A 12548-nucleotide genomic window follows, 5' to 3' on the forward strand; every position below is an offset into this window, starting at 1 on the left:
ATTTTTAGGAGATAAAACTGAGAGACATTTAAGAACTGGTTACCTTTCCATCCTTTGTCCAGATGACGGTTGGCCGGGGTTCTCCAGTAGCTTTAACCGCAAACTTAGCGACGCTGTCTGCAGAAGCTGTTGTATCCTGCAGTCCAGTAACGATGGCTGGTTTTGAGGAAATTGGTTCAGGAGCTTTTGGTTCAGTTTTCTTGGTTTCTGTCGACTCAGAAGTTTTCTGAGCTGCTTTCTTAGTTTCTGATGTCCTTGACACCTGTTCATGGATACTCTTAAAGGTTTGTCCCGTAAAGTGGAAGTTCGTTTTTGAAGTTCCACCTTCACTAGATATCTCACAGATGTATTCTCCACTGTCAGATTCCGTGAGGTTATGGATTTTGAGCTCATAGGTACCATCTGCTGAATAATGAAACTGGAAATGCCCATTTTCCTTCAGTTTCTTGCCATCTTTATACCAGGTGACCTCTTTTGCGCATAATACACTACTTTCGACTGCGCAGGTCAGCTTCACAATATCTTTAGAAGCTTCTGCTTTCAGGGACTGAGTTATCTTGGGTGGGACAGAGACCGGCAGCTGCTGAACCTTCTCTGTTGGTGTGGGTTTTGTCTCTGTGGGTGATACAGCTTTTGGGTGGGAAGTGACTGGTTCCGGGGATTTCACTCGTTTTGGAGACTTAATGGCTTCTGGAGATTTCACTCGAGGTTCTGGGGATTTGACTCTCGGTGGTGACGTCACGGCCTTTTCAGGAACCCTGGCCTTCTGAACAGTCAGAGTGAACTGAGCTTCTTGCCTCCCTTCGCTGTTTTCTACCACCACGCTGTAATTGCCTTCATCAGAAGCCTGGACTGAAGAGATCTCAAAGGTTGATTTGTACTTTGTGGTGGTCACTTGGTGGCGGGCAGAAGAACTTAGAACTTGGCCGCCACGCAGCCAGATCACAGTGGGTACCGGCTCCCCATCTGTGTCGCAAGAAAACCTCACGGACTCGCCTTCATACACAGTGACAGACCTTGGCTTCGTCAGAATTCTTGCTCCCACCAAAGTCGTCTTGATCTTTCTCTGTGTGGTTTTTTCTTCCAGCGACTTTTGTTCCACCACAGCACTTCTCATTTCCGCGGATGTGTGGTGTTCATATGCCGAGAGACTTTCCCTTGTCTCTGTCATCTGTGACTTCATTTCCCTGACTGAAGAAGACGCTTCCATCTCAGACATTTTCTTGAATGATGAAACAGCGTATTCCTCTGTTCTTGTTAGCTCAGGGAAAACAGATGGGGGGACTTGTTCGTCTCTGCGCCGGGAAGCGTAGGTAGTGTAATCCCCGCCTGTTACATCCAAGGTTGCGTAGTCCATGGCCTCACCTTTATAGTTAGTACACACAGCACGGTATGTTCCACTGTCCTCAGCTTGACAGTCCAGAATTTCTAGGGTCAATACCCCACTCATGTTGGTGTAATGAATCTTACTGCTTTCCTGGAGTTCAACACCATTGTGGTACCATTTAACCTCAGCGGTTGGCTTAGACTGAACATTTAAGATAAAATGTGTATTTTGGCCACAGGGTACCCTGTGGGAGCGCATTCTCAGTGTGATTCGAGGGGCATGGTCCAGCGTAAAAGGCTGCTGACTCAAAACTTCATACATCCTTTCTGATGTCTTCTGAGTCTTTAAAGCAGCTTTCATGGACTCGTACCTGGAAAAGATATCAAATCTGGCAGACCTCTCAAATCTCGAGAGTGATCTCTCACTAGACACAGGGCTGGGGGAACGGGGGCGAGTTCTCTCTGGAGTAGGGGACCTTCTTTCTGTGTCATCTTCATATTCCTCCTCTGGCGGTCGGCGTGGCCGGATTAGCTCGGACACTGGCCTCATTAACTCAATATAGGTTGGAGACAGGGAACGCCGCCGCCTCAGCAGCCTAGATACTGAGGAGGAGGAGGCCTCTCTCTGAGCATGTTTTGAGGAGGCCTCTCTCTGAGCATGTTTTGAGGAGGCCTCTCTCTGAGCGTGTTTTGAGATTTCGTATTCCTCCTCAATTTCGGTTATTTCTGTCACTTCTTTCTGTCGCCTTGATTTCTTTCTAGACTTTTCTTCCTTTGACATGTGGTCAAGCTCGCTTCTGTATTCTGAGAGTCGCTGGGTGCTAGTGACTGGGCGAAGCAACTCTTCATCCTCTTTCTCAGCCATGATCCTCTGCCGTTGTTTTGGCTCCCTGTACGAGGCCCGGGCGTGCCGTTCCCGCAGTTCCGCATAACTCGTGCTAGTCTCAGCCCTAGTGGGGATGTGGTAGGTTGAATATCTGAAGTCTTTTCTTGTTTCCTCCACCTTGACGTGAGCTTGTGGTGAAGAGTAACGCAGACTAGAAAGCTCAAAACGTGGAGGGCTTCGGCTTGGCGGTGAAGCTGAGAAACCCAATTCAAGCTCTTCTTCAAGACGCAGCCTCTCTTCCTCTGTTCTTTTCATTGCCAAGTAGTCGTCAATGGGAAGGAGTAATTCTTCATCTGACATGTCACCAAGAGAACGTCTTCTAGGTCTGTAATAAAAGTCATAATCTGGAGAAGGTGTACGGCGGCGGGCTGGTCTCACCATTTCAAGATCATCTTGGGAGAGTTTGGGAATACGCCATTTAGGTCTGTATTGATCTGTAATGCGTGGAAGGGGCATCACATAGAACTGTTCCCATCTTGAAAGGCGGATGCGCTTGGGTCTTTTCTGTACAACTCTGTCAATTTTCCCAGGCATTTCAAATTGATCACGTATCTTTTTGTACCATTTCATGTCGGACATAGGCACAAATTGCTTAATGCGTTGGTCTTCTTCTATGGTAGTCTGTTTGTACTTGCGTGGTTCTGGTACCTCATAAGGCATACGGAGTTTTCTCTCTTCCTTCTTTTCTTCCGTCTCAAGACGGAATTCCCCTTTTACAGTCTTGGTGCTTACAGCTGGTTTGTAAAGGATGGCAGCTTCTCTCAGAGCCTCTTGGGCTACCTGTGTCAGTGGCACCGTTTCAGTTCCAGAAAGAATTTCAGCCATTCTTAGTGTCTTGTCAATTTGCTTTTGGACATGTCGTTCACGCTCTTCCTTAGTTTTGAATTCATGCTTGACGTACCTTAAGCGTTCCACTTGGAGGTGAGCCTGGCAGCTGGTGGATCCAGCTGTGTTCGTGGCTGTGACCCTATAGTAACCTGTGTCTTCAGGCAAAGTGTCCCTGATGTGCAAAGCATAATAATCCAGGCCTTCGTGGATAATTTCAATGTTAGGCCCCAGGGACAGTGGCTGGCCATCTTTCTCCCATTTTAATGTTGGTGGGGGGATGCCAGACACTCTGATTTCAAAGCAGACACTTTGGCCTTCTTGGCATTCTGCGTTTGCCAGCAGCCGTTTGAACATGGGTCTTAAGGTTGTATCTGTTGGCGGTGGGTGTGGGGTTACAGTCAGTTTTGCTTTACAGCTGTCCTCACCATATTTGTTCCTTGCCACAACTGTATATTCAGCAGCATCATCTATAGTTACGCTGCTGATTGTTAACTGGTAAAGACCCTTGTCAGATTCAAATGTGTACTTCGTATCATCATCACCTGGTTTGATTTTCTGACCTGATTTATACCATGTTACACGAGGCTCTGGGTGGACAGTTATAGTTACTCCAAATCGGACATTTTCACCCACATAAGCTGTCTTGTTATAGAGAGGCAACGTAAATTCTGGTGGCCTTTCCAGGAGTCTCATCGTGTCAGTTCTGCGCTTAATTTTCTTCATGGTTCTACGGCAGTAATAGTCGTAAGTTTCTCTCACACCTTTAACAAATAGTTCTGCGTAAGAACTATCTTCACCATAGTCATTGACTACTTTGCATCTGTAGGTGCCATCATCAAATTTGGTAATGTCTTTGATGTACATGGTGGCTACTCCATCTTCATAGGTGATTTCATATTTCTCACTGTTCTCCAGCTGTCTGACTCCAAAGTACCAGGTCACTTGGGTAGACTGATCATAATTTTCAATTTTGCATACGTATTTGGCATATCCTCCTTCTTCGCCAACTGCATGCATTATCTGCCCAGAAACTGGGCCAATTTCAATGGATGCTACTTTAACTTTAGCAACACTCACTCCCTTCTGAGATCGAATTGCACCACCGCAAGAGATTCGGGCCGCTGACACAACCATGTTGAGGTCTTTCTTGATCAGTGTGTGGTAGTAACGCCGGTGTTTTAATGTTCTGATAACTTTAGTACTGACTCTTTCTATCTTCTGCTTCAGCCACGGATGCTGGAGCGCCTCGGATGCTGTCATGCGAGATTTTCTCTCTTTCACTAACAGCCGGTCAACAAAATCCATGGCTTCAAGGCTAATCTCTTTGAATGCTTCTTCATCGAAAGTATATTCAGCATTCATGATGTTCTCAATTATCTGTTGGTTAGTTTCAGCCAGGAATGGATTGGTACCACTTAACAGCACATACACCAGTGTTCCAAGTGACCACATGTCTGTGGCGGTGCTGACAACATCATGCTGGTGGACTTCAGGTGCATAGTATTCGGGGGCAGTGAATAGAAGCCTAAAGTTGTCCCCTGGCTTCAGCTGACGGGCTTGACCAAATTCTATGATTTTAATGGTGGAGCTCCTTCTTGTTTGGTAAATGATATTTTCTGGTCTAATGTCAAAGTGTCCAATATTGTGACTATGTAAGAACTCAAGTGCTTCGCAGACCTGGCGAACATAACTTACAATTTCTCTTTCATTAAGTTCAAAAGCACTTGTGTTAATGCGCTCAAATATATCAAGTCCTGATATGAACTCAAAGATCATAACTAATTCTTCCATGCTCTCAAATGATTCATGGAGGTATAAGATGTTTCTGTGCCTGGCAATGTTTAGAATGGAAATTTCCTTCTTTACCAAAACCTGATCAGTCCCCTTGACTTTAACAAATTTGGCCATGTAAGTCTTCTTTGAGGATATTTCAACGCAACGGTGGACAATTCCAAACTGACCACGCCCAAGATCTTCAGCAATCATATATTTCTCATACAGTTCCTTAGTTGACGAATGAGATGCTTTAGTCATGGAAACTTCCCTAGTTTCGTCTACCTCTTCATCATAATTCATGGCTCTGGTCTTGTCTTCTTTGGTTATGGTTGGTTCTGAAGGCTCAGAAGGTTTGCTCAGGCCAAATTTATTTTCAGCTATTACACGGAACTGGTAGCTTGTTTTTCCAAATAAGTTGACCACGGTATAACGTGTTTCTCGGGCCTGTCCTACACGGAGCCATCTTTCTGCAGTAGTTGCACACTTTTCAACAATGTAGTTGGTGATTTTGCTGCCACCATCAGAAGCTGGCTCAGTCCACGTTAAGTTGACAGAATCTCGTGATACGTCACTAACTTTGACTCCTCTGGGTGGGTCAGGAACATCCGCCACATCCAGTTCAACAGTCTTCTGGTCAATTCCAAATCTGTTTTTAGCACAGACCACATAGAAACCAGCATCTTTTCTCTCTACTCCATTGGGGAAAACGAGTGATGTGAAAGACCTCGTGACAATAACTTGATAGTGGCCATTATTGTCGATGAGATCTTGTCCTTTCTGCCAGGTGATCACAGGATCTGGTTTGCCACTGAAAGGGATCTTGATGCTGACCACCTCACCTCGGAGAGCATGAACTGCCCCCATGCCTTCAAGAGTTTTAGGCAAGTGTATCTTAGCTGGAACTGCAGCAGAATAAAAGAAGAAAGAATGTAATTTAGCAATACCCAATACTATTTAAGTGCAACGACCCCCCCCAACCCTAATTAACAATATGTCTTCTAGCACCAAACTGATTTTTATAGATTTGAGGTATTTACCTTCTACTTCCAAGGAGGCAGTGCCAGACACAGATCCCCCTTGGTTGGTAGCTCTGACTTGGTAAACTGTGGCATCATCATCTGTGACACTTGCAATGATGAGCTGGTGGTAGCCACCCTTAAACTCTTGAATCCTGTACTTTAATCCATCTGCAATGATTTCTTTGCCTTGTCTGTACCATTTCACAATAGGTTTTGGATGACCAGTCACTTTGCAGACCAAAGTAGCATTGCTCTGATATCTGACATTTAGATTTCTCAGTTCCTCTTTAAAGTGTGGTGCCTGAATTGGGACATCAGATTTGGGAGTGGCAGGTTCTGATATTTCACTCCATTCACTTTCCCCACCTAGATTTTCACATTTCACACGGAACTCATATTCAAGACCTTCAATAAGGTTTTGCACTGAAAAGACAGTTTCTCGAATTTCTTCTGTGGTCACAGCAATCCATTTATTCTGCTTCTTCTCACGTTTCTCAAGGTAGTAATTTCTAATCTTTGCACCTCCATCACTGGCAGGTGGCTTCCAAGCCACAACACAAGAATCTTTTGTGAGAGCAGTGATAGTTGGTTTGCCAGGAGCACCTGGCTTTTCTGTTTCAAAGAAACAGAAAGATTTGAGTCATGAGGTGAAACAAGCAGCTTTATTAAAAGCTTAGTTTTTTAAAAGAAAATCTTATGAACCCAAAGTTCTAAGAACAGCTATTCCAGAAAAACGAAATGGGTCACTTTATGCTAAGAAACTTATCAAAACACAAAGTTCATTTTTAAAGAACAGGGTTTATATTTGCCCTTGTAGATGTGCAAAAGTTCAATTTTAATGAGATAAAATGCACTTGTACTTTATTAGAATCTTGGCTATTTTCTTTCAAAAGTTATTTCTGTTAATAAGAGTTCTATGTAAGGATGGAATTTTGCCATAGGAAGACTGTAGGGGTTGTACTTACCAAAAGGACTCTTAATGATCACAACCGAGGCAACTTCCAGAGGCTCACTGATGCCAAAAGTGTTCTGGGCTGAAACCCGGAAGTAATAGCCAGCATTTTCTGTGAGGTTTACAATTCTGCAGGTTGTCACTGAGATGGCTGAAGACACCAATTGCCATTCAGCCCCTTCCTTGGCCTCACATTTCTCCACCACATAGTTGGTGATCCAGGAGCCTCCATCATCTGCTGGTGGTTTCCAGCTGATCACTGCCGAGTTCTTCAATAGAGCTTCTATCACAATTGGTCCTGTGGGTTTGTCTGGTTTATCTGTTGTGAGAAAATACAATGATAGTGGTTTTCTTTGTAGTATGTCGCCTGAGATCTCTTTTTTCCTTGAAAAATTAAAAAAACACTAAAAACTAAAATAAAATACCTTGTATTTCCACATCAAGGATGGCAGTAACTGTTCCGAAGACATTGCTGAGCTGAACTTTGTATTTCCCAGCATGAGTCTTACGTTGGACATTCTTCATGACAAGATGAGTATAGTGCTCAGTGTTTTCAATAGTAATGTTTTCTGAGTTTTGCAAAAGTTTCTGGCCATAGAACCAAGTGATGGAAGGTACTGGACGACCAATGTACATGACATGAAGTCGAAGTGTCGAACCCACAGCACCATAATATTTCTCTTTCAGTGGGTAACCAGGATGGAACTGTGGTGTTGCTTGCAGGAGAAGCTTACTACTGGTTTCTACTTCTCCAACCTCATTAGTAGCTATGCAGGTATAAACACCTTCATCTTCTTGTTCCTCTGTCATTACTGTTAGCGTATGTGTGCGTCCATCTGAAGACATTTTGTACTTCCGGCTTTGTACCAGCTCCTTACCAAATCGGTACCATTTAATGTCAGGAAGAGGCCTTCCAACAATCTGGCATGACAGTTGAGCAGCTTCGCCCAGCTTGGTGGTAACATCCTTCATTTCTTTGCGCACTCCTGGAGCCTCTCCAGCTGAAGAAGATGAAAGATAATAGTAATGCATTATTATTACTACTGAATCTGTAATCCTCTGTCCTTGTACATCAGGAGTGAATTTATCCTTTTGACTAACACTCTATTAGATACCATGACTTACACATGAGTCTAGTTCTTAAAAATTTCATAGCGCTTTTCCTGAGGCCCTATGGCAAATAGGGATTCAGTGAGCACATCATCACATTATTATGTAGAGTGACTTTTCTCTTTACAGTTGGGAGACATCGATAATGTTTAGGGGTTTGGGGAAATAAGAATTCTCTCTATAAATCTATAGAGAGAATCTTTGCCTTAGGTTCACTGAAGTGGGGTACATTTGTTGACCATACAAGTCTTATTAGGAAGCATAAAAAAAATCCCAAACCATTGCATTTGAAGGAGAAATGGCTCTAAGAAGGTGCTCAGGTCACTGCACTTAACATCAACTGAGTTATGTGCTTGGAATGACTTCCTATAGAACATAGCAGCTATTTCCCGTGTGTGTATATGCCAAAGTGAGTTCACTCTTCCCAAACACTTGCTCTCCAGTAAGGTTTTCTGTATGTCTACTTAATATAAAGGAGGAATTAGCCTCAATACGTTGCTTAGTTTGTAGGTGATAAGCAGAGAACTAGTGGCTACTTACATGTCAGTTTAGTCTTTATAGACATAGCAGTTCTTCGAGGTCTGCTAAGCCCGGTCTCATTCTCAGCAAAAACCCTGAATTCGTATTCAGTGGCTTCCAGCAAACCCCCTATTGTGAATTGTCTGTCCTTGATGCGGTCCTTATTGCTCTTCTTCCAGGCACTGTCTCCAGACTGCCTATATTCAACCCAGTATCCAAGGATTTCTTTGCCACCGTCACATTCAGGTTTCTCCCACTGTAGAGTGACACTATCTTTGGATATTGAAAGAATCTCAAGTTCTCCAGGTTGGCTTGGCTTATCTGAAATATTTTTAAAACAATTGAAAAGGGAATCAGCTTTACTGCTGAAATAAAAGAGAAAGACCAAAGATGGCTTGCCTCTTTGGTTTGAACCCCTTTAGAAACTCTCTCCTTACCAAATGGATCTTTGCAAACAACTGGTTCAGAAGCAGGGCTGGTCTCGCTTAGGCCAACATCATTCTGTGCGATGATGCGGAACTGATACTCTGCATCAGGAACAAGCCCAGTGACGGTGTACATTGTGGTTGTTATCTGAGTCTTGTTGTGCCTGACCCACTTGTCAGTTGATGTCTCCTTGCGTTCAATGTAGTAGCCTGTGACTCGAGAACCACCGTCGTCTTTGGGCCGGGACCAAGACAGGCTGACAGAACTCTTGGTCACATCGAGTACTTCTGGAGGATTGCTTGGAGGCTCTGGAGGATCTATGGATATAAAGTAGAAAACGTGTGTTAAGAGTACGGTCCCATATCTTGTAAGCTGATGGCTTTCATTTCAAAATGAAAGAGTACTGGAAGATTTTGTACGGTGTGGTGGTTGGAAGAGTACTTACTCAGTGGTGTTTTTGGTATGACTGGTTCTTCAGATTTCAAGGGTTTGCTTATGCCAAACTGGTTTTCAGCTGAAACACGGAAATGGTATTCCACGTTCTCTTTGAGGCCTTTTACCACCAGAGATGTACCTCGGACTCTGGAATCAATTGTATACCAGGCGGCTTTAGACACTTCTCGTCTCTCAAGAATATAGCCTAAGATGTCAGCACCACCATCATCGGCAGGGGGTCTCCAACTGACCCTCACAGAGCGAGCTTGTATGTCGTCATATTCAAGTGGCCCTTCAGGAGGGTTGGGATTTCCTATCACCCTGACTTTGATGTAGACAGCCTTCTTGCCACACTTGTTTTCCAGAACCAGGTCATAAGTGCCAGAATCATCCCTGTCTGCTTCTTTGATTACAAGCTCAGTGTGTGTTTCAGAGGTTGCAATCATGGCACGCTTACTAACATCTTGGCCTTCCTTGGTCCATTTACATATTGGGAATGGTTTTCCTTTGATTGGTATGGTAAGTCTGATGACTCCACCTTGTCTTACAAAGATACCTTCTTGGTATCTTTCATCAAGTTCATAATCAGGATATTCTGGGGAAAAAAGAGCCAGTTATAATTAGCATTTTTTGGGCAGTGGGGGGGATGGTAAGAAATAAATCTTAAGGCAATTATTAGCAGAAAGTAAGTGATCATATGTCTTACCAAGCATTTCAGTGACTTTGACTGTTCCTGGTACCTCAGCGGGCTCCCCAGGTCCACCAGCATTACAAGCTAGGACACGGAATCTGTATTCAGTGCCCTGAGGCAGATGTGTTAGGGTATACTCCCGAATCTTGGTTGGGGTGGTATTACATTTGGTCCATTCATGTTGATCTACTTTTTGCATTTCAATCAAGTAGCCTGTGACTTTAGATCCTCCTTCATCTTCTGGAACACTCCAGGCTAGGGAGACTGATGTCCTTGTTGTATCAGTAACTCTTGGGTTTTGTGGCTTTCCTGGAGGAGCTGGGGTTAAGAATAAGACAACAAGATATTGTTGCTGCAAAGCTGAAACTCAGCTCTGCCACCTAACATGCAACGAGTTGTGTAAACATGGACTGTTAGCATTAGAATACAGTTTTTTGTTAAAATTTTATTCATTTTTATCAGTTAAAAATACTTAAAGCTCTTGGCTTTTTCCTTTGTCTTAAATGTGCTTTGTTTATGATCACTACTACCATCTTACATTTATCATCAGATTTTAAAGTGCTTTCAGAAATATTAACTTATTCAAAGAATTAAACACTGATATAGGGCATGAATTATAAGTCCCTTTTTAAAGAATGGGAAATAGATTCAAGAGGAGACTATAAAAAGTTACTTGCCCAAAGCTGCTAGGGGCTGGAGTGGGGAGGGTATCCACAAATGAACTTTTGGGGCTGATGGAAGAATTCTGTATTTTGACTGGTGTGGTGCTTATACAACAGGACCTTTTCAAAACTTAGAATTACATATTTCAGAAGGATAAATTTTACTACATTTAAATTATACCTCAAAAAATTGACCTATACACAATGTATTTACCAATTGGATCCATGGCAACGATGGGTTTGGAAGGACGACTTGGTTTCCCAGTCCCTCTCACATTAATGGCTGTGACACGGTGTTCATATTCTAAGCCTTCAATAAGGCCAGTGGAACGGTACCGTGTCATTGTCACTGGTACTTTATTTACACGGACCCATCGATCTGCTCTCACTTCTTTGCGCTCGATAACATATCCAGTCACTTGGGAGCCACCATCGTTTTCTGGTGGGTACCAAGTCAGTGTCATGCCATCACGGGAGACATCAAATATTTGTAATGTTTCTGGAGGTCCAGGAATACCTTCAGTAAAACAGAGGTAAACACATTATGGCAATGAGAATACATTAAAATAAAGACTCACACATTTCTGTAAGTATGTCTTAGCTTTTTTTTTTTTTAAAGATTTATTTATTATTTATTTTGAGAGAGGATGAGAGAGAGAGAGAGAGAGAGTACTTGAGAGGGGGGAGGGTCAGAGGGAGAAGCAGACTCCCTGCTGAGCAGGGAGCCCGATGTGGGACTCGATCCCGGGACTCCAGGATCATGACCTGAGCCGAAGGCAGTCGCTTAACCAACTGAGCCCCCAGGCGCCCAGTATGTCTTAGCTTTTTAAATAGCATGTAAGACTTGTGACTATTTTTCTAATTTTTGTACTTTTCTTGAGATTCCTCATTTTCTTCAATTGTATAAACACTTATTAAGCATGCATTCTGTATTTTTTTCTCACTATAACCTAGCCAGTCCCTCCTGTCTCCATCCCTCCTTTTCTCCTTCCTCTTTTTCATTAAAAAAAAAAAAAAACATTAACCATGTTGAAAATCTCCAGGAAAATTTAGAAACCTTAGAAAGACCCTGGGGTGAATTTTGGGACCTCTTTTTCCTTACGACATAGTAAAAACAGATTCCCTTCTGTTCACGTTCAGAATCAGGTGGGGAGAATGGTGGCCTGAAAGGTCGAAGGACTTACTGATGCTGCTGCGACATTCTATGACCTCAGACTGCAAGTAAGAGCCAATCCCGAAGCGGTTTGTTGCAGCCACGCGGAACACATACTCATTTCCTTCAGTGAGTCTGGTAAACTTAAAAGTCTGTCTAGTCACTGATTCAGATACTGGCAGCCATCCTGGACGATGGGCATCACGCTGTTCTACCACATAACCGCTCAGTGGAGCGCCACCATCCAATTCAGGTGGTTCCCAGGAAATGGTAATTGAAGTAGCATCAATTTCATCAATCTTAATAGGCCCAGTTGGAGGACCAGGCTTATCTATGAAAGAGAAAGAAATCCGGGAAATTAATTTTCACTTCAGATCACAACTGGGTGACTGAACATCAACAACTTGCATATATGTGTCTTTGTCACACATCCTTACCAAGAATGATAACTTTGATGGTCTCTGAAGTAGTTCCAGTTACATTCTTCAATTCAAGCGTGTATTCTCCGGTATCTCTGATAGTGGTTTCACGGATGGTTAATTTAGCTACTTTAGTGTGAGTTTCAACTGTGACACGCTCTGATTCTCTTAGTTTAGAACCAGCAAAGAACCAGGAAGCAGCAGGTGGTGGACGACCGGCGATGGGTATCACAAGCTCCACTGGTCTGCCGGCTGGGACATGAATGGTCTTCTGAGGCATTGTAGAAAGATCAATTGTTGGCAACACTAGGAGAAAGAAAGTAGGCCTTTAATTCTTAAGCATTGT

The 12548-nt window shown here is 43.3% G+C and overlaps 1 protein-coding gene across 1 annotated transcript in view; it reads right to left on the bottom strand.

The window, feature by feature from the left end:
* TTN (titin) overlaps nt 1-12548 on the bottom strand; it is a 271518-nt gene that overhangs the window by 4295 nt on the left and 254675 nt on the right. The window contains 11 exon segments of the mRNA XM_027590660.2: nt 44-5718; nt 5854-6447; nt 6801-7106; nt 7213-7788; nt 8438-8737; nt 8854-9159; nt 9288-9872; nt 9984-10286; nt 10845-11147; nt 11815-12114; nt 12221-12508. Of these exon segments, the coding sequence (XP_027446461.2) occupies nt 44-5718; nt 5854-6447; nt 6801-7106; nt 7213-7788; nt 8438-8737; nt 8854-9159; nt 9288-9872; nt 9984-10286; nt 10845-11147; nt 11815-12114; nt 12221-12508 (9536 nt within the window).

Source organism: Zalophus californianus, chromosome 3 (genome assembly GCF_009762305.2).
Source record: "Zalophus californianus isolate mZalCal1 chromosome 3, mZalCal1.pri.v2, whole genome shotgun sequence".
NCBI classification, from domain to species: Eukaryota; Metazoa; Chordata; class Mammalia; order Carnivora; family Otariidae; genus Zalophus; species Zalophus californianus.